Genomic DNA, 22,790 nt, shown 5'->3' on the forward strand with positions numbered 1-22,790 from the left:
TTAACACATCATAACTATACATCTTAATGCATTTTTAAATATATAACCTCATTTTTTTCATTCAAAATTAGATAATAGTCTATCATGAAGCCACAGATTATGTATTTTACTTTTATAAGAGGCAAATAATTAGACTGGCAAAAAACAAAAAACCTCCCAGAAACATACATTCTATATGTATGACATGGTAACAAACCATAACAATGGCATTTTTAATCAGAAATAATTCACTTGGCTCAGTGGTTGAACATCAACTCACAAACCAGGAAGTCACCAGTTCGATTCCCAGTCAGGGCATGTGCCCCGATTGCGAATGTGGGCTGGATTCCCAGTGGGGGGCGTGCAGGAGGTAACTGATTAATGATTCTCTCTCATCATTGATGTTTCTATCTCTCTCCCTCTCACTGAAATCAATAAAAATATATATATATTTTTTTAAATATATTTTATTGATTTTTCACAGAGAGGAAGGGAGAGGGATAGAGAGCCAGAAACATCAATGAGAGAGAGACATCGACCAGCTGCCTCCTGCACATCCCCCACCGGGAGATGTGCCCGCAACCAAGGTACATGCCCTTGACCGGAATCGAACCTGGGACCTTCCAGTCCGCAGACCGATGCTCTATCCACTGAGCCAAACCGGTTTCGGCAATAATAAAAATATATTTTAAAAAATTAAAAATAAAAATCAAGAAATAATTCCAACATGTGTCTACCATGTGTTTCTGAGGACTAGGATTTAAAAAAATGAATAAGTCTCACAAATATGAGTAAGGCGTCAAAAAAAACAAGGTTCAATAGTCATCAGTACTCTGCTTGCCAAAGGGCCGTAATCAGTATTTAAGTGGAAACATTAAATTTAAGTGCTTAAAGAGGCAGCTGATATTCAGAAAATTAGCTCAATGTCGGGCTCCTGCATAAGTGATAACTGAACTGACACTCTATCACTTTTGTCCTTCCCTAAGGCACTCGGTAAGAGGGCGATATGTTAAAATAATTTCTTTGATACCTTAAAGTTTAATTAAACTCCACCGAAGTATTTAAGGACATACACAGGTCCTGGCTGGGTAGCTCGGTTGGAGCGTTGTCTGATGCACCAAGATTGTGGGTTCAATCTCTGGTCAGGGCGCATACAAGAATCAACCACTGAATGCATAAAGTAGAACAATGAATCGATGTTTCTCTCTCCCCCTTCCTCTCCCTAACATCAAATAAAGGTGTGTTTAAAAAAATGTTTTTAAAGACAAACACAAGATATTATGCATCTTCATGATGCATACACTCTTAGACATGATGACAATAAGTATTCATTAAATAAACAAAACAATATATGGCACTAAGAAAAGAGAGTGGCACAAGGAAGAGAAAGATTTATAGAAATTATAAATCGTAGAGAAACTCTACTGAAGCAGAACACACTAGCCCCAGGCACTGAAAGTCAGGGCCATCCCGTCAGAAACTGTAAAACTAGGAACACAAATTCAAACCTAGATGGTCTTTGATGTTCTTTTTAAACACTATTAGGTCAAGAGGGGGCATAAAGGAGTCCCTATTAAAATATTAAGAGCATAAAACTAGGTGGGGGGAGGGGGGATATACCCAAGGCAGAGTGGTGAGAAGTCCAGTCTAGCTGCAAATTGTTTGTACCCTGGAATGAGGCATGAGCCCAGAAGGTCAAACTGAACAATTTAGATGTTGTCCTCTATAGATGATTAGGTACCAGAGATTCAGCAGAGATGAGTGATGGAAAGAAAGAAGCATTTTTGAAAATGTATAAACCTGGCAGCCATGTGGGAAATAGAGTGAAGGGGCAAGAGGTGAGAAGCAGGAAATGGAGCCTGCTGATAACAGCCTGGCCCAGTCACAGCGGAGATGAGAGAAAGGCAATACAAAACGTAGAGGGGCTGAGTCACAGGGAAAGCTGGATGGAGACGCAACATACTCAGTAACTCGGGAGAGAGAAAAACCACTTAAGATACAAGTTAAAGACTCCAAGCTTGAGAGCTGGAAAGGTTACTGTTGGACAAGAAAAATGATTTGATTTGTGGGAAAAATAATGAATCCCCTTTTAGCATTTTGAGATTGAAGTTTGTTAAAAGGGGATTCATTACAATAGGTAGTTTGCCTAGGGAGCAGTTGGAAGGAAATACTGAATTGCTCAAAGCCATGAGAAAAACCTGAAGAATTGCAAAGGTAAGTTTGCGTGGCCTTTAAGACCCCAAGTAACATTATATACATAAGAGAAATACAAAAATATTGGCACAAAATAGTTAGCAATTTTCAAACAGGCTATGCCGCTCTGTCTCAAAGCCTCTATATATGCTGATCACCCTGCCAGGAATGTGCACCTCTTGTCTAGTGCTGGGAAATTCCACTCATCCTTTCGGTGTCAGGCCTCTGTTTAAGAAAGTAGGGATAGTGTACACATTGTTTCATAGGTTCTGAGTATTAGAGAGCCAGGAAACGAGGCAGGGGCTATGTCAGTGAAAGGGAGAGGAATGAGGAATGGGGACTGACCTGGGAGCACTGTACAACCTACCCCCAGCTGCAGCTCTCAGAAGACACCACCCAAAGAAAAGAAAGGAAGAACAATTCTCTCCCACCACGTGCAAACATCGCACCTAGATAACATTCCCGTGTGTTTAAGAGAAAACAAACAATTCACGTGTGTTTAAGAGACAACAAACAACCCTATGTAATAAGGAGATCATTATCCAGAGGATCTGGAGAAAGAAATTACCTGTGGAAATTATCTACAAAATCAGCTAAAAGGAAACTTTAGGGAACAGTGGTATAGCTGCAACCAAATTTAATATAATATGGACTCTACATATCGGAACAGAAATGCATAAGGAAAAAAGAGGTGACTAAAGCAAGGAAGAACTGTAAGGAATAATCTGAAATTTAAAAAAATTAAAACCCACAGTGGGGAAAAAAGGGCTGAATGGATATCAGGAAATGAGGTGATAGAATGGACACATTCTCAGAGGGTGTCTTTCTTTCTTTCTTTCCATTAATTTTTATTTATTATTATTATTATTATTTTAATTTCAATTCTTTATTGTTGAAAGTATTACATGTCTCCTTTTTCGCCCATTGACCTCTCCCCACCTGCTCCCGCCCCCCAGCACAGGCCCTCACCCCCCTATGTGCCCACTGGTTATGCTTATATACATGCATACAAGTCCTTTGGTTGATCTCCGACCCCTCCCTCACCCTCCCAGCCTTCCCTCAGAGGGTGTCTTTCTTAAAGAAAAATAGAACAAGTGTAAAATAATAAAGAGACAGACAGATAAAACCAATAAAAAATATTTAGAAGACAGATGAATATGGAGAGAAGAGAAAGGATAAATAAATATTAACTATTATAGTTCCTTTGGAGGGAAACAGGCTAAAACTGTAAAAAGAATAAAAAAAATAAACTAGAAAACTTAGTGTGCGTGTGGGAGAAGGGTGTACTGTATACATAGAGTTAAAAAGAATCCATCGAGACAATAAACACAAGGAGTGGTGGCAGTAGACTGGCACCATTTTGCAGCCCCTAATAACATAATAGATCTGGACAGCGCTCACCACTGGCTACGAAAAGCCTTAGGTGAATGGCAGATGAGGACACTCCCAATACACAAAGAGGGCTGCCAAAATCCAAACTGACCACTACTAACTCACTGATTAATCTCAACATCATAAAGTGAAAGACACCCTGGCATTATTGCCTCCTGAACCTGTTCAAGCCTCTGGAACCAATCAGTACTTTACAGGAAGCGCCACAGGAATGGATTAATAAAATCCAAATATGGGAAATTCTACAGCACAATTGACCTTGTCCTTCAAATTAAAAAAAAAAAAGAAAAAAGAAAAAAAAAAGAGGGGGAACATAGATTAGAAGAGACATAACCACCAATTACGATATACTTTGACCTTGTTTGGATCCTGAATTGAATAGACCAACTATAACATTTATGAAACGTAAGGAAAATCTGAAAAATGACTGAATATTTGATGATACAGAAGTATTGTTCTTTCTTTTCTAGGCAGCTAATAGTCACCAATCCCAAAAACTAATGCAGAGAAGCAAGAAGCTGAGCAGAGCTTTAGCAGAAAGCAAGGCTGGGAGAAGAAAATGCAGAGTTTGGGTAACCCAGGAGGAAGGTGAACACTGGGCTTTCAGCAGTTACCAGAAACAGACCCGCCTGCAGCCTCGTTGGGAAGGATGGCAATCACTGAGGGTCTTCAGTGCTAGCCCCCGTGGCCTGTCCAAAGAGTTCTAGAATGAGCTTATTGTCATCCAGAGCCTCAAATTACCCTCACAATTTCTCCTATACAATAACTAAAATACAAGACAAAATCTGGATCCCCTGTGAGCCTAGTTTTATTGCCGTGTATTATTACCTTGGATAATAATATTTTCAAATAAGACATGATTGAGAATTCTGACAGAGAATTGGAAACTATTAAAAGAAAACTCAAATGAAAGTTCTAAAATTGGAAAACAGAATAACTGAAATAAATAATTCAATAGATGTGTTTAACAGCAAATGAGATACAGCTGAAGAAAGTTAGTTGACATTTTAATTAGAAGCAAATATCCAGACTGAAGCCGGGAAAAAACAGGAATATAGAAGAATGGGACAGATATATGGGACATGATGAAAAGGTCTGAAAGACGAGGTATCTGATTCCAAGAAGAAAAGGGAGAATGTAGCAGAAGCATATCTGAAGAGATAAAGGCTAAGAATTTTCCAGAACTAACAAAAGACATCAAGCCACAGATTCAAAAATGCTACGAATTCCAACCAGAATATGTTAAAAACCATACCTTAGCACATTAGAGTAAAACTGCTGAAAGCCAAAAGCAAAGAGAAAATTTTAGAAATAGCCATTGGGGAAAAAGAGATTATCTTAAAAAAGAAACAGCAATAAAACTATAAGCTGAATTCTCAACAGAAAAAAAAAAAAGATGAAGGGAGAACATCTTCATAGGCTGAAAGGAAATAACTGCCAGCTTGAAATTCCAAATCCAGGGGGAAAAAGAACTTTAAAAAATGAAGGTGAAATATAGACACTGTCAGACAAATAGAGACCCCTTTCTAAAAGAACGATAGAAGCTAAGAAAAAAATAAAAAGCAATAGGAAGTAAATGAAGAAACCTAAATGGATGCTGACCAAGAAGAAATAAGCCTCTTGCGGGATTTAAAATACAGAGAATTAGCCCAGCTGGTTTGGCTCCGTGGTTAAGCATTGACCTATGAACGAGGGTCACAGTTCGATTCTGAAGGTCAGAGCACATGACCAGGTTGTGGGCTCGATCCCCAGTCGGGGACGGGCAGGAGGCATGGCGATCAATGATCCACTCTCATCACTGATGTTTTTCTCTCTCCCTCTTCCTTCCTCTCTGAAATTAATAAAAAAATAAAAAAATAAAAATAAAATAAAATACAGAGAATTAAACAGCATAACTTTGCAAGGGAGGAGTAAGTGGAGTTCAAGTGCTCTGAGGTCCAAGCTAACACTAATGTCATACAACACTGCATTACTAAAAATGGAGATCATGATGATTCACCGGAAAGATATAAACATTATACATTTTTACAGATGTTATAACATAACTTCAACAGTATATAGCAAAAATTGACAGAACTAAACAGAGAAACAAAGATTTTAACAGTAGTAAGGAACAAGCAGATAAAAAACTGTGAGAACATGCAAGATTGAATGACACTGCACATATAAGAGACACTGCATCCAATAACTGCAGCATACATGTTTTTCAAGGGCATGATGACCTCTTATCCAAACTGATCATATGATGAACTATACAGCAAGTCTAACAAATTTCAAAGGACTAAAACTATTCAGGTTATGTTCTCTGACCAAGGGGGGATTACATCAGAAATAACAAAATAAACCTAAAAATCCCTTTATGTTTGGAAATTAAGCAATTTACTTCTAAATAACCCATGGAAGCAACAAAGACATCCTCATTATTTTGAACTGAATGAACAATAAAAACACATATTAAAACTTGTAGAATACTGCTAAAGCTTTTACCTTAGAATGAAATGTATAGCCTTTAAAGTACATATTAGAAATGACTAGCTGAAAAAACACAAAACAGTGATCTAAATCTCCATCTCTAAAATGAGAGTGAACAAATTAAACCCACAGAAAGTACTGTAAAAATCTCTCTATATAAAACCCTAATATGCTGAACAACCGAACAACCGGTCACTATGACGTGCGCGGACCACCAGGGGGCACGCGCGGAACATGGCGTCGGCAGCAGGCAGCAGAGTGCAGAACATGGTGGGCATCGGCGTGGTAGGATGGTGGAGCAGGTGAGCAGGGGCGCCAGACCAAGGCGGGCCACCGGTCGCTGTCATCAGGGCGAGCCTCTGGTGGTTAGTGAAAATTCTTTGCTCCCGCGCGCCACCGTCCAACCAGGTGCTCACACCTACTGTTGGCACCATCCCTGCTCGCACCTGCTGCCAGCGCTGGAGCCGCTGCTCACACTCACTGCCAGTGCTTGGCACCAGTCCCAATTGCTTGGCACCATCAGAGGGTGTGAGCGGTGGTTGCCAGCCCCGATTGCCCCTGAGGGTTTCTCCACCTCCCCCTGCTCCTGAGGGGTAATCGGGGCAGCAGCTGCTGCTTGCACCTGCTGATGACGCCAGCCCCACTTGCACCCATTGCTGGCGCTGGCCCCAATTGCTCCGCGCTGTCAGTGGGTGCAAGCGGGGCCAGCGCTGTCAGCACGTGGGAGTGGCGGCAGCGGGAGCGGGGCTGCCCTGCCGGTAGACAGGGGACCCAGGGCCGCGGCAGGAGGAGCTGGGTGGGGGCGCGGAGAATGGGCCAAGACCTGCCCCTGTGCCCACCACAGCTTCGCGACCCACAGTGCCTTTCAAGTTGCACGAATTCGTGCACTGGGCCCCTGGTATAATATAAACAGAGCCACTTTAAAATGGCGGCGTCAGCTACATCCCAGAGGAGCTGCCTTGCAGGTCTTCTGCCTCAACCCTTCGGAATGTTAAAATAGGGCAAATAACCAGCACTTATCTCCAACAACTGTTTGCAAAGATAACGAGAAATCTGACATGACTACCAGACTGATGACTTCCAGACTGATGACTTCCAGACTGAAAAGTAAAACATTTTTAGAATTAAGCCACTAGTTAGTTTATCTGCACCTACAGAAATGCCTTCCGCCTTTTGGTGTGACTGTTCCCCGTCCCTTTCTCATAGATGCTCCTTGCCTGTGTCTCCTAATGGAATTCTATTTTGAATAATGCCTAAGCCAGTGCTTTCCAAACAGCTATTCTTTTTTGATCTCAAAAGAAATGCTTGTTGCCTCTCACTTTGGCCTTTATTTTTAGGTTAACAGTACAGTTGTGGCCACTTAATGAGAAGGATACACCTGAGAAATGTGTTGTTAGGTGACTACATCATTGTGCAAACATCATAGAGTGCATTACACAAACCTAAGTGGTATGTATAGCCTACTCCACATCTAGGCTATATGGTGCAGCCCATTGCTCTCTAGACTCTAGAGCAGGCATCCTCAAACTACGGCCCGCGGGCCACATGCGGCCCGCCGAGGACATTTATCCGGCCCGCCGGGTGTTTTTGCCGTTTTGTTTTTTACTTCAAAATAAGATATGTGCAGTGTGCATAGGAATTTGTTCATAGTTTTTTTTTTTTTTTAAACTATAGTCCAGCCCTCCAACGGTCTGAGGGACAGTGAACTGGCCCCCTGTTTAAAAAGTTTGAGGACCCCTGCTCTAGAGTCTAGAGGAGGAAAAATAACTTTCTCTCTTACCGGGTTTGTGGCTGAGACATCCCTGTGATAAGAGATTAAAAGGAGAAAACCAAAAAAGTATAGTAATATGTATACCTCTTGTATACATGGGAGAGACCCAGGAAAACAGTAATTTGCCAAAATGACTGAATTCACTACCTTAAATACCATCTTCAGCTGAAAGCAAGAGGATAGCCCTAGCCAGTTTGGCTCAATGAATAGGCAGGGGTCCTCAAACTTTTTAAACAGGGGGCCAGTTCACTGTCCCTCAGACTGTTGGAGGGCCGGACTATAGTTTAAAAAAAACTATGAACAAATTCCTATGCACACTGGACATATCTTATTTTGAAGTAAAAAAACAAAACGGCAAAAACACCTGCATGTGGCCTGCGGGCCGTAGTTTAAGGACGCCTGGAATAGAGCGTCAGCCTTTGGACCAAAGGTCCCGGGTTCAATTCTGGTCAAGGGCTCCTTCTCGGCCTGGGCCCTGGCTGGGGCTCATGCAGGAGGCAACCAATAGATGTGTTTCTCTCACATCAATGTTTCTCTCTGTCTTTCCCTCTCTCTTCCACTCTAAAAATCAATGGAAAAATATCCTCAGATGAGGATTAAAAAAAAAAAAAGAAGAAAGAAAAAGAAAAAGAAAGAGGAAATTGGGGTGGGCAAGTCAGTTATGGGAGGCTACCAGGAAAAAACACAGTAAACAGGGTAAGGTTGTTCTCAGATATAAATCTTCTGAATTGATAAGAGTTTCCAGAAATAAGGTCATCTCTCTCTACCAGGTACAGGAGGGAGGCGCCCTTACTAATGGAGATTTCCCTTACAAATTTGTTACCTTTACAAAGGGCAACTCCTACTTGGTTTTTCAGAGCTCCTCCCATGTCTGCTGTTTCTTAAAATTAGCCTAGAATAATCCTTATGCCAAAGGCACATATTTGGCAGTGTCAAATTCTGCTGCCCTATAAGCTCCTAGGATGCAGACCTGTGCAGCATGTTACTGTACTGAGTACTTAGGCAACTGTAACGCAATGGTAAGTATTTGTGAACTTCATTGTGTATTACACATTACCACCTCACTGGGTAATAGGAATTTTCAGTTCCATTATAATCTTATGAGACCACTGTCATATACATATGTGTGTGTGTGTGTGTGTGTGTGTGTGTGTATATATATATATATATATATATATATATATATATACAGTCCATCACTGACCAAAACATCATGTGCAGATGACTGTAGAAAAAAAAACCCCAAATGTGTGCAGGTAGATAGACAGGTAAAGAATAAGGTGGTTAGAGAAGGAAGGAAGAAAGGAAGGGAGGGAGGGAGGAAAAAGAGGACCAACAAAGTCAGAAGTCTGTTTTTTGAAAAGACTAGTGATACTGATAAATCTCTGATGAGCCTAATTAAAAAAAAAAAAGGGTAGAATGAATTTTAGAATCAGGAATAAAAGTGAACATCACTACAAATCCTACAGAAAATAAGAGGGTATTATTAACAACTTTATGCCAATAAATTTGAAAATTTAGGCGAAATAGACAAATTCCTAGAAAAAATTATCAAAACTGATACAAGAAATTTAAAATCTGAAAAGTTCTACATTTATGAAAGAAAAACATTCCCACAAAGAAAACTATAATTTTAAAAAGAAATAACATCAATCATATCCAAACTCTTTCAGAGAACACACAAACATAAAATATTACTCAATTCACTTTATAAAGCCCACATAATCTTGATAGCAAAATAGGACAAGGACACTGCAAGAAAGGAAAATTTTAAGTCAGTCTCGTTTACAGAAATACAGGGTGTCCCCAAAAAGTGTATACACACTTTAATAGCTGATAGCTCAAATTAGAAAATGAAATGTTATTTTAATAAACACTGCCTTTATAATTATTCCAAGTGTGTGTATACATTTTTTGGGGACACCTTGTATATAAAATTCACAACAATCTATATAGATAAAAGCTCAGCGACTGGAACTGCAAAATGACAAGATTGACCTGTGGCTATGACAAGCACTGCAGCAGCCAACCAGCCTGATCCAGGCCCCGATAGGCTCCCCCCCCCCCCCCCCCCCCCCCCCCGCCACCAGGCCGGCCAGCCCCTGATTGGTCCCCAAAACCCCAATTGGGGGTGGGGACGGACGGCCAACTGCCCACGGCCCCTCCCCCTAGCCAGCTCCACCCCCAATTGGCCCCCAACACCCCAATCGGGGGAGGGGCTGGCTGTGGCCCTCCCCCTGGCCAGCCCCGGCCCGGTCTGCCCCAAAACTCTGATTGGGGGTGGGGCCAGCTAGCCAACTGCCCATGGCTCCTCCTCCCTGCTGGCTCAGCCTAATGGGTCCCCATCAGGGTGGGCCGGCTGGATCCCACCCATGCACGAATTCGTGCACTGGGCTGGCCTCTAGTAACAACATAATCAGAAAAATCACACTGTCATCCATGCAGGATAAAAACTAAGAGTAGAATGAAACCCCCTTTAATCTTATAAAAGAATATTCAAAGCAAAAATCATTCTTTAAAAAAAGGTTTTGAATTTAATTTTCAATTACAGTTGGCGTACAATATATTAGTTTCAGACATACAACACAGTGATTAGACATTTATATAGCTTATGAAGCAATCATCCTGAAAAGTCTAGTACCCATCTGATATCCTACAGTTATTACAGTATTATTGACTATATTCCCTATGCTGTACTTTACATCCCTGTGACTATTTTTATAACTGGAAAATTGTACTTCTTAATCCCTTTCACCTTTTTCACCTATCCCCCTAACCCAGTGATGGGCAACCTTTTGAGCTTGGTGTGTCAAACTTCGCCAAAAAACTGAGCATAACTCGGGTAGTGTGTCACTTTGAGGAAAAAACATTATTTCGCAAATGTTTCATCCTCAGGAGCAGCAAATGTTTCATCCTCGGCATGCGGCCGCCTCAGCAGCCACGTGTCATCAGAAATGGCTACGCGTGTCAGTGCTGACACGCGTGTCATAGATTCGCCATCACTGCCCTAACCTATCAATTCTCTATTAGTTTGTTTTTTAGATTCTATATGTAAGTGAAATCATATGGTATTTGTCTTTCTCTGTCTGACTTATTTCACTTAGTATAATATCCTCTAGGTCCATCCATATTGTCCCAAATAGCAAAAGTTCCTTCTTTTTTTAACGGCTGAGTAATATTCCATTGCAAACATCATTCTTAATGATGAAATGCTGAAAGCTTTCCCTCTGAGATAGGAATGATATAAAGATGCCTCCAGTCACTACTTCTATTCAACATACATTTACTGAATGAAGGTCCTGGACAGCGCAATAAAGCAAGTTAAAGTGTGAATGGGAGAGGGGCTTTGTAGCAAGCCTGACGAGCTCAGTGACCATGTAACCTAACCACATAGGATGATCTGACATAAATTTCCTACATGAGGCATAGTCACATAGTGAGCTTATAGATTCCTTAAAAGGTCAATCTTTGCCTTACGGGAGCCCTGTCCATTGTTTTTGTGCATCTAAAATAACATACCCTTGGAATATCAGTAACCATCTTTTCCAGACCTCTCAGTGGCATAACCACCCACCTTCACAGGACAACCCCAAAGCTCATTTTCTTGCTGTCCATACCATCTCCATTACTGTAAAAGTTAAATGTTAACTATCCTGTACCCACTGATGTAAAACAAGTACGTATGTATCTCTCCACTTTGCTTTTCATCCAATCCTAGAGACACCTCACCTTGCTTTCTCCCACCTCTTTAATCTACCACTAATTGCATGCAGCCTTCTCCTTTGATCCTAAAGGAGAAAAAAGAACTGCAAAAGTGTCATTCTCCAGAGCATTTACTCACTCCTTTGAGATTTTTCTTGTGAGTTGGTCCTCAATTTTTTGGCTCAAACTCTTATAAAATTTATCTATAGGTTTCGACTTACTTTTGTTGACAAAAGAACTACATAAGAATTGGAAAGGAAACTGTCAGTATTTGCAGACAACACTGAGTGTATTCATAGAAAATCCAAAAGAATATCCAGCTGAACTATTATAATTACTAATTAAATTTACTAAGGTTAGTGATTATAAGGTCAATATACAAAAATTAATTGTAAAAAACATAGCAACTGTATTTGTGCATAATGGTAACAATTAAAAAGCAATATTTAGGACACCATTTTAAAATAGCACCTGAAAATCAAATACACAAAAATAAATTCAACAAAAGATGTACATGGTCTCTACAAAGGAAATAAAATATATTGAGAAAAATTTTAAAAATAAATAAATATGTATACCCATAAACTACAAGACCAAATACTGTAAAGATCTCATTTCTCCTCCAAATTGACCTATAGAATCAACAAATCCCAATCAAATTTCCAATAAGGGCGTGTGTGAGTGTGTATGTATGCACACACACAAAGCTATAATAACCAAGACAATATCTACTGGCTCACAGACAGGCACACAGACCCATGAAACATACTAAGGAGTCAACAAATTCATGAACACCTGGTTTATAACAAAGGTGGCACTTCAGAGCAGTGAGATAGGACTGTTTCAGTAAACAACACTGGTCAATTGGAGAACCATTTGGGAAAAAACAATCAATCTTACACTGTCCACAAAATTCAATTCCAAATGGATCTGAGGCTGACCTAAATTATATATATATATATATATATATATATATATATTATATATATATATATATATATATCATCGCCCTGGTTAGTGTGACTCAAGTTGGCTGGGCATCGTCCTGTGCACGAAAGAAGCATGGAAGGGTTGCCGATTCACCTCCTGGTCAGGGCACATGCCCAGGTTTTGGCTAGATCCTCCCATAGGGGGTATACACGGGGCAGCCAATTCATGTTTCACTCTCACATCAATGTTTCTCTGTCTCTCCCTCTTCCTTCCTCTCTCTCTAAAAATAAATTTAAAAATCTAAACATAAAATCCTATATAATGAAAGGCTAATATGCAAATTGAACAAACTGCAGAACGACCGGTCACTATGACGCACATGACCACCAGGGGGTAGACGTTCAATGCAGGAGCTGCCCCCTGGTGGTCAGTGTGCTCCCACAGAGGGAGCACCGCTCAGCTAGAAGCCGGGCTCACGGCTGGCGAGCCAAGTGGCGATAGCAGGAGCCTCTCCCACTTTCGCAGCAGCGCTAAGGATGTCTGACTGCCGGCTTTGGCCCGCTCCCCAAGAGGAGCAGGCCTAAGCTGTCAGTCAGACATCCCCCGAGGGCTCCCAGACTGTGAGAGGTCACAGGCCAGGCTGAGGGACCCCCAGCAAGTGCATGAATTTCGTGCACCAGGCCTCTAGTTATATATATAAAATCAAACTCCTCTCTCCTCTGACTTCAAACTGAGTTCAACCCATGGGAGACATTAGCAGGAGACTGAGGATGGGAGGAGGTAAAGACAGGTAATTTATTCCCCAGGATCTTCCCTGCCAGTTGTTATGAGTTATGGGCATCCCTCTTTAGGGACCACGATTCCTATCAGGAAGCCCTTTCCATACAACTATCCTCTCCCAGTTGAGGTAAAGTTCTTTCCTATTGCTTCTTTAAACATCAAGCTTGCCGAAACCGGTTTGGCTCAGTGGATAGAGCGTCGGCCTGCGGACTCAAGGGTCCCAGGTTCGATTCCGGTCAAGGGCATGTACCTTGGTTGCGGGCACATCCCCAGTAGGGGGTGTGCAAGAGGCAGCTGATCGATGTTTCTCTCTCATCGATGTTTCTGACTCTCTATCCCTCTCTCTTCCTCTCTGTAAAAAATCAATAAAATATATTTAAAAAATAAAATAAAATAAAAAATAAAAATAAACATCAAGCTGTATCAAGGGCTCTCAGCCATCACTACTGCTGGATATTGTACAACTAGCATGTTTTCTAAACTCTATCCACGTGTTTCTAAATTGTCCCCTTAGTAAACTCTCAAAATACCTAGTTTGAGGGCCTTCTGCTTCCTGCTAGACTCTGACTAAATCAGGCATTATCTAAAAAAGCTCAAGATATGAGTTAAAAATATGCATATTCTCTCATCCAGGAATCCCACCGCTAGTTCTATACCTTACAGAAAGGCATGCTTATGCGCACCAGGTACATGTCCAAAGCTGTTCACTGAAGCAATCAATGTTCATAATATTCCAGTTTCCAAACTGGAAAAAACAAATGTCCAAAAACATTTGGATTAAAAAAAAAGGGTCAAAAATCTGAAATGGAATATTACATTCAAACAAAAATGAACAAAATATTCAAACTTTTTTATTTCAGGGCCCTTTTATACTCTTAGAAAATGACTACAAAGATCTTTTGTTTTATGTAACTGAGTTTTTAAAATGTACATGTATTCATTTTAAATAACAATGAATATGTATTAATATAAGTAACATTTATAAAATTAACTATGTTTTCTAAAAAGTAAAAAGTCTGACACTCTTTTATATTTTTGCAAATCTTATCTGGCTTAATAGAAAACACCACAATTTTCATATCTGTTTCTACATTTAATCTGTTGTGATATTTTGTTTTGGTTGAAGCATGAAGAAAATCAGCCTTACACAGATATATAGTTGGAATAGGAGAAGTAGTTTTACACTCTTTTCAAGTAATTGTGGATATTCTTCTTTGATACTACACCAAAACTCAACAAGTGATAACTTCTTAAAGATCAGAGGCAATGTACCTTCTGAAACCCTATCAATGAACTTTTCATACTGTTTTCATTGAAATCCAATGTCTTAACTTGCATGTTGAATGAAAGCTATTACCTATGCATGATTTTGTAACATCTACACACATCACTTGTAAAACACTGGTTCATTGAATTATGCAAGTCATCCCAATGATGGCATTGTACCACTCTATGTCATAATCACATTTGTCTATTGAATCAGAAAGGTTAAGTAGTGCTATCGAGTTCATAGTGGTAGACACGAGTTTCTCCAAATTTTAATTTTCATGTGAAAATTCAAATTTTATCATTGGCAACAAATACAATCAGTTGTTTTCTTTGAAGTGACAGGCTCACTTTATTTCTAAGAAAATATCTGCCGAACACTGAAGTGGAAGTAACCATAGTTTATCTATCAGCCACTCTATAAAATAAAAACGGTACTCTATTTTAAAAGTAGCAAATCTAGTCTGCAACTTAAATAATGACATGCTTTTCCTCAGGGCAATCACCGTTGTTCAACACGCAACGTTAAGTGCTTTATACTTACCATTTCATCACATGGACTATTCAAAAGACATGAACACAAGGGTTGAAAATTAATAAAATCAATAATTTATCTGCTTTATCAAAGACATTCTTCTTTTATTATTATTTTATTTTATGAAAGCTGGGGACAATGAAACAAGGAAGGGCTTAGGGTAGAAGAAGCAACAGGAGAGAGCCTGGACGGGGCTGCTCTGGGTCTCTAGAAATGCTATAGGAAAAAAATGAGCAGAGGCGGGGCTGCTGTCAGCTCTGGAAAGTCAGAGAAAAGGGGGTGTTGGAGACAGGTTGGGGGTTAGCCCAGGGCCAGACAGGGCTGTCCATTGCTCTCCTGGTTGCAAGTCTCACGGGCACCCTTAGAATTTAAGAGGTGCATGCCTGAGAGGGAAGGCATGGCGTGCTCCCAGGAGGGAGAGCACTATCAAAGACATTCTTGAGTGAAACTGAATTAAAATGACCACTAGGTACAGTTTGGGGTCACCATCTTTATTCATGATAACGTGTCAACGGATTTTCCTACCATTGTCTTTTCACTGTTGACATCACTACCAATGTCAACAGTGAAAAGGGCAAATAATCCTGAAAATAGTTTTGACACACGGGTCCTGGGAAAGAGTCTTGGGAAAAACCCTTGGAGTCCATAGACCACAATTTGAGAACTACTAAATTATTCCAACACAAAGCAATATGGATGATCTTTAAAAGGTAATGCTGAGCAAAATAATAATAACAACAACAACAATAATAATAATAAAAGAGGCAGAAAAGGCTATGTAAGATTCATTCACAAACAGGCAAAACTCAACTATATAATTATATTATTTAGGAATGTATACTTTGTTGATAAAACACACAGAGATTTTAAGATACTTCTCAGTAATTGATAGACCAAGCAAACAAAAATAAGGCTATAGAAGATTTAAATAATTAAAAATCTTAGTCATATACAGAATAGACCTTCAATAAAAGAATATATCTTCTTTACAAACACATATAGAACTGTCAATATCTATATAAAGCAAGTCTCAACAAAAACAAAGAATGTATTATATGGACTATATTCTTTGACTGCAATGCAATTAATTTAAAAATAATAAAAAGATAGCCCTAGCCGGTTTGGCTCAGTGGATAGAGCGCCTGCCTGTGGACTGAAGGGTCCCGGATTTGATTCTGGTCAAGGGCACGTGCCCAGGTTGCAGGCTTGATCACCAGTAGGGGGATGCAGGAGGCAGCCAATCAATGATTCTTTCTCATCATTGATGTTTCTATCTCTCACTCTCCCTTCCTCTCTAAAATCAATAAAAATATATTATAAAAATAAATAATAAAAAGATAACTTAAAAACCAACATTTAGAAGTTTTAAAAGTATACTTTTAAAAGGTTCATAGATTAAAGAAGAAATCATAATAGAAATTAGAAAATATTTAGAACTAAATAATACAAATACTACAGAACAGACTGTGCGAGGTGAGCTAAAACAGTACCAGGGGAGATAGTCACAGTTTTTAAATGGTTTTACTAGGGGAAAAAAATTAATATTGGATGAGAAGTTGTATGTCAGGGGGATTAAATACAAAGAAAATATAAGGACACTAAACCTGTCAATAACCAACTTATTAAAAATTATAGACAAGATCTTCCCAAACCCCCACTTCTGCTGAGACCTTAAAACTTTCAGAAAAACTCAGATTTCCCGCCATGGTTTGAAAGGAAACTCAGAAAGTCACTCAGGTTATACCTGAGTTAAGTGGGGAAAACTCAAACACAATAAAAGATACTTGTAAAGTTGTAGAAGTATTATAAAGCATGGCTGCAAATAAAATGTCTTTTCTTTCACCCCTTCTCTTTATCCCATAATCTCCTTCCCCTTTCTAGTTCCCTTCTCTCTCCTGTTTGCAGGAACCTATAGGGTCCAATGTGGGGAATGGAGTGAAGACTGGCAGAAAGAGTCTGGCTCCTTTCCACAACGTTTTGGTTGTGTCGTCACACTTCCAGCCTTTCGCAAGTCACTGCACCAGGCATCATCCAAAACTGACCCACAGCTCAAATCTTTGCTCAACATTATGATCTGACCACAATCTCGTAGTTTTCCAGGTTTCTCTCTCCTTCACGGCCATTACCATCACTTCAGACCCCTTCAACTTGTTTGACAAGAGAGAGAAGAGAAAGGAACCGTGCCAGCAGTGGACACACACATGGTCAGGCTCCCCTGCCTTCACAGACCTGGGCAAGCCTACAAATGTGGCAACACCAGGAAGACAAACAACCCAATTAAAAAATGGGCACAGGACCTCAATAGACACTTCTCCAAAGTGGACATGAAAACATGCTCAAAGTCACTGATCATCAGAGAGATGCAAATTAAAACAACAATGAGGTATCATCTCACACCTGTCAGAATGGCTACCATCAACAAATCAACAAATGACAAGTGCTGGCAAGGATGTGGAGGAAAGGGGATCCTCGTGCACTGCTGGTGGGAATGCAGACTGGTGCAGCCATTATGGAAAATAGTATGGAGTTTCCTCAAAAAATTAAATATGGAACTGCCATTTGACCCAGTGATCCCACTTCCAGGAATATATCCTAAGAAACCTGAAACACCAATCAGAAAGAATGTATGTACCTCTATGTTCATAGCAGCATAATTTACAATAGCTAAGATCTGGAAACAGCCAAGTGCCCATCAGCAGACGAGTGGATAAAAAAGCTGTGGTACATTTATACCATGGAGCAGTAACAAAGAAGAATATCTTACCCTGTGAGACAGCATGGAGGGACCTGGAGAGTACTATGCTAAGTGAAATAAGCCAGTCAGAGAAAGACAAGTATTACATGATCTCACTTATATGTGGAATCTAATTAACAAAATAAACTGATAAACAGAGTGGATCCAGAGACATGGAAGCATGGAACAGAGTGTGGAATCTTGGAGGGAAGGCGGGAGAGGGTGGGTGGGTGGGAGGTGATCAACCAAAGAACTTGTATGCATATATAAGCATAACCCATGGACACAGACAATAGGGTGGGGCAGGGGAACAGGGGTGGGCTGGAGGGGGTCAATGGGGGAAAAAGAGGGAGATATGTAATGCTTTCAATAATAAAGATTAAAAAAAAAAAGAATATGGCAAAACCACACAGCCAGACAAAAATGTGGTCACCATACATATTCTGTTATTCACTCTCAGCTAGACCCTCAATGCTAGTTTCCTTATCCGTGGTTTATCTTCTAAACCTTTCCCATTCTCCTGGAGCCACCTTCCCAACCCTGGTGCCTCTTACTCTCTTACTTTCCATCCTACCTCATAGCAGGGGTGGGTGGGGGGGAGAGAATGAGAGAGAGACTTTTGGACTTCATTAAAATTTCTTTGGCAAAGGTCATGAATGAGCTATTCATTTCTCAGATTTTTCTCATGGCTAGCTCCCTCCTATCAGTCAGATTTTAGCTCAAATGCTACCTTCCCAGAGTCCTTCACTGACCTGCTGTGGAAAGTCTCCTACTTACTCTCTCCCGTTTCATTTCCTTAGAGGATGTATCACGAAGGCAGGAACCTGTCCTGTCCACCACACTCCACTGCAGGAGGTGCTCAGTAAATATTCACCAAATAAACTAATTCCTATGGTGGAGCTCGTTCTGATTTGTTGAAGTTCTGAATTGTGTACGAGCTTCAGTATCACACCTCTTGCATAAAATTCTTTTCCAAATTCAGACCACTACAATGTCAACTTTTCTGTCTCCTTCTCTTCATTCTAAATCCTAGTTCTATCTATACCACCTTCTTTAAATCTTTGCCAATTGCATCTACCATCCCTTCAAACCTGTTTTGTCATTCTAGATTTTTTTCAGGACCTGGCTTGCATTTTTCCCTCTTCCTTACCCCTTATTATTTTCAATGACTTTTATATGGTCAGTGACTACAACATCCGTATGTGTCAACTGCTAACCACAGGACAACCCCAGCCTCAATCTCACCCTGAACTGTTTCCTCTTAAAAACCTCAGTCTCATCTTTTTCATTTCCTTGTACCCAGTGAACTGGTTCTTGCCCTCCACTTTACAATTCTGGATTTACACAGCATTTCCTACCAATTTGCTGTCTGTATTTTACTATTAACGCAGCTCTTAGTCCCATATTAAACTCCCTGGTCTTTCTGCCACATGCTTCCCCTATCTTATTATATTCCAGAGCACCACCACAAAAGTCTTCACATACCATTCAGTATATTTCATTTAAAAAAAAAATTTAAGCAAAGCAAGACTTAGGGTAAGCAAGAGACTATCTTTAATAGAAATAACAATGTTAAACAGAGAGTGTGAATAGTCCACATTCTCATTTGATTATGACAGTATGTATAATTTACATTAATTCCCAGTCACCACACTTCACGTGATTATTTAAAGGGAATACTTACATAGATAAGTCCTGAATAGTAACGATCCTTCAGATTATGTAAAACAGAAGCTTCATTCAAGCACGTCAATTCTGCCATATCCTCCACCTTGGAAAACTTAGGTGGGTTCATCTTCTGAATATCATCTTTGTTGACCATTGCTTTCTTTCCATTCTCTGCCAACTCCACCATAACTTCATCTCCCCGCTCTTCTTTGATACTAGCTGCCTCAAAACCATGGCGTTCTGATGGAATCCACACCAGCTTTTTCGCCGTCCAATCAGCCTGTGTGGCAGGGTTGTAGATGACAGCCCTGTCCACAAAGAGATACCTCTCTGGATCTTCAAGTCCACTTCTCTGTGCCATTGTAAACAGAAGGATCCAAGAGCAATTGCCTCTATGAAAAGAGGAGGAGGATAAAGTTAGATGCTTCAAAATATAAAATGAGCCCTGGCCAATGTTGGCTCAGTTGTTTGAGCATCATCCTGTGCACCGAGAGGTCGCCAGTTCAATTCCCAGTCAGGGCACATGCCCAGGTTGTGAGTTTGATCCCCAGCAGGGGGCATACAGGAGGCAGTTGACCAATGTTTCTCTCCCATTGATGTTTCTCTCTCTCTTCTTCTCCCTTCCTCTCTCTCTCTCAATAAACACACACACATATATAAAATTATTTATATTTATATATAAAAATTCACAAATTTTACTCCTTTGGTAAACAGAAAGAAAGCATAAACTTTGAGTTAAAAATCTGGGGTATTCCTCTTTATGGCCATATTAACTGAGTTTCCAAGGTAAATTTCAGGGGTGACCACAAATTATGACTCTGGTTGTCTGAAGACCACTCAAGACATGCCCTCAGTTATTGAGGGCTGAAAAACAAAGCAGAAGGGAAAAGCAAAGTTCTAGTTTGACTATTCCCCCTCTTCATCTCCTCTTTCACCCTCACCACAAATTAAACAGAGAGTTAAGAAGGGAAAGGAGAATAAAGAGGAAGAAAACAAAAATTCATAATAAAAAGCCTATGGAGTGGTACCAGAATTTGTTTAACCTCCAGGATATAGCTACAGAACACGTGAGGAATGACAGAAGAGAAAGCATCGGGTCTAAAACAAGCCTCCCATTCCATCCTCAGACAACAGACTCAAAAGTTCTTCCTTACAAATACCCCAAGTCAGTTTCCCTATAGCTTGTCTATGGTCAATGTGGTCTTAATGTGATCAAATAAGGCCACAGAGGAAAAACGTAACTTGGCTTCACGTGATAGCCTTTCAAGTATGTGATGGTAGCTATTCAGGTCTCCACTCCCATTCCTGCAGCTGCTCCTACTCCCTCTGCTCCTCTTCAGCATTCCATCATTCATCAAGACTCATTCCACTACCCTGAGCTCTTGCCTTCAGAGAGTGTGACCAGAAGCAAACATAATATTCCACCTACAGTTCCACCAGTACCAAAGGAAAAGGAAGCGTTAACAACCATGGGGCCACACTAGGGAAAGCTGTTCATGTATTTCAAGACCTAATCAGTGTATTTGTACTCATTCACTGTTGGCTCAGAATGCACTGTCAGTCAAACCTCCATACATACTGCTCTAAGTTACCTCCCCTCCTATACTTGTGCACTTGGCTTCTTGGATCAAACGACAAGATTTTACATTCACCACTCAGCTTTCTGATGAGACTCACTTATCTCCTTTACAACATCTTTTTGGAATCCAACACCATCATTAAACACTTTTGTTATTACTCCAAATTCCAGGTGGTTAACAAATTTCATAAGCATGGATGCCATCCATGACTTCATCCAAATCGATACAAGAAGCCAACTGAGTACCTACTCTTGCTATCAAATCTTCCCAACTTCTCCCAGCCCCCAAATTGATGGGGATTCTTTATAGGCAAGTTAGAAAGCTGAAAGGTTAACCATAAAACAGTCCAAAGTTGTTAAAGAGGGTCTTAACCTTGATTCCGTAGACAAATTTCAAGCTGAAATGGTATAAAAAAGTTGTACACTCACTTGATACATGTATATGTGCTTTTCTAAAAGGAGATCGAACACTCACGACTTCCTTCAGATTCTGTGTCCTAAAAAATTAATCACTGATAGTGGGTGCAGATACTACCCCTTTCGCTGCTAGTGAGAATTTACTAGAATCAAATAGCTAAGATTCTTCAGAAATTATTTGTTACAAAGTAATGCATCACGAACATCCATGCTCTAGAGCATGGTTCTCAAACTTGGGCATGTGCACCGGCAGCACCTACACACTGCGGGGCCGCATCCCCAGACTTTCTGATTTAGTTAAATCTGGGGCGGAGCCTAGTAACTTGCATTTGTAACAGATTCCAGATGATGCTAAAGCTGCTGATCCTGGACCACACTTTGAGAATCATTGCTCCAAAGTTCTCTGGCTGCCACTGTTACTAACAGGTATTTGAGGTAAAAAAAAAACAAAGTTGAAAACCAGTGTTCCAGACTAATTCATACTAAGATTTAAAGACTACGTTAATGTTTTAAGGATAATAGACATGAAAAAAAAAATCACAAAATGAAAAAAAGTCACAAAACATGTAACATTAAGACTTCTATAAATAAAATTGCTAACATGTTTTTAAATTAGCATTTGCCTTCTTACAGAAAATATTTATGGACACATGTACAATCTAAAGAATGGTTTCAGCCTTAGCTGATTTGGCTCAGTGGATAGAGCATCAGCCTGCAGAAGGAAGGGTCCCCGGTTTGATTCTGGTCAAGGGCACATGGCTGGGTTATGGGCTCAATCCTCAGTAGGAGGCGTGCAGAAAGCAGCCGACCAATGATTCTCATCACTGATGTTTCTATCTCTCTTTCCCTCTCCCTTCCTCTCTGAAATCAATAATATATATACATATTTATTTATTTTAAAAGAATGGTTTCAAAAGACCATTACCTCTAGGGACTACTCTATAAGATCATTAACAAGTTTTGTCTTTCCCACTTCTATTCTAAGGAGGAGGCATGGCTTTGAAGTGGGACTTATCCCAGATGAATTTAGAGACAATCAGACACACACTCTGATTCAAGGACAGTCTATCAAAAACAAAAATATCCAACTATAACAAAATATGATAAGTTATTCTTAATATTCTTTTTAGGTATTAACTGCATGTCCCATATAACACTTGGGAAACTGTCTTGCTGCCAGTTGGTACACACACATTTCTTTACTTTTACCTTAGGTATGCTTAAAGTTTTTACTATAAATTAGAATAACTGGTCATTTCTACAGCAGGTTCTTTTTTTTAAGTAAATTATGTATTTAAAAATTATTTTATTGAATTGTACATTTTAAATTTATTATTACCTTTTTTTGGTGGGGAAGTGCTTATAATAGTTC

General features: G+C 39.9%; 1 protein-coding gene across 2 annotated transcripts in view; it reads right to left on the reverse strand.

Annotated features, from left to right (window-relative positions):
- Positions 1–22,790, reverse strand: part of MYH10 (myosin heavy chain 10) — a 139,781-nt gene that overhangs the window by 112,547 nt on the left and 4,444 nt on the right. For both annotated transcript variants that reach the window (XM_079799283.1, XM_079799284.1), the window contains exon 2: positions 19,439–19,814. In XM_079799283.1, coding sequence (XP_079655409.1) covers positions 19,439–19,814 — 376 coding nt within the window. The remainder of the gene's footprint in view (positions 1–19,438; positions 19,815–22,790) is intronic.

This window comes from Cnephaeus nilssonii (genome assembly GCF_951640355.1).
Source record: "Cnephaeus nilssonii genome assembly, chromosome: 19".
NCBI classification, from domain to species: Eukaryota; Metazoa; Chordata; class Mammalia; order Chiroptera; family Vespertilionidae; genus Cnephaeus; species Cnephaeus nilssonii.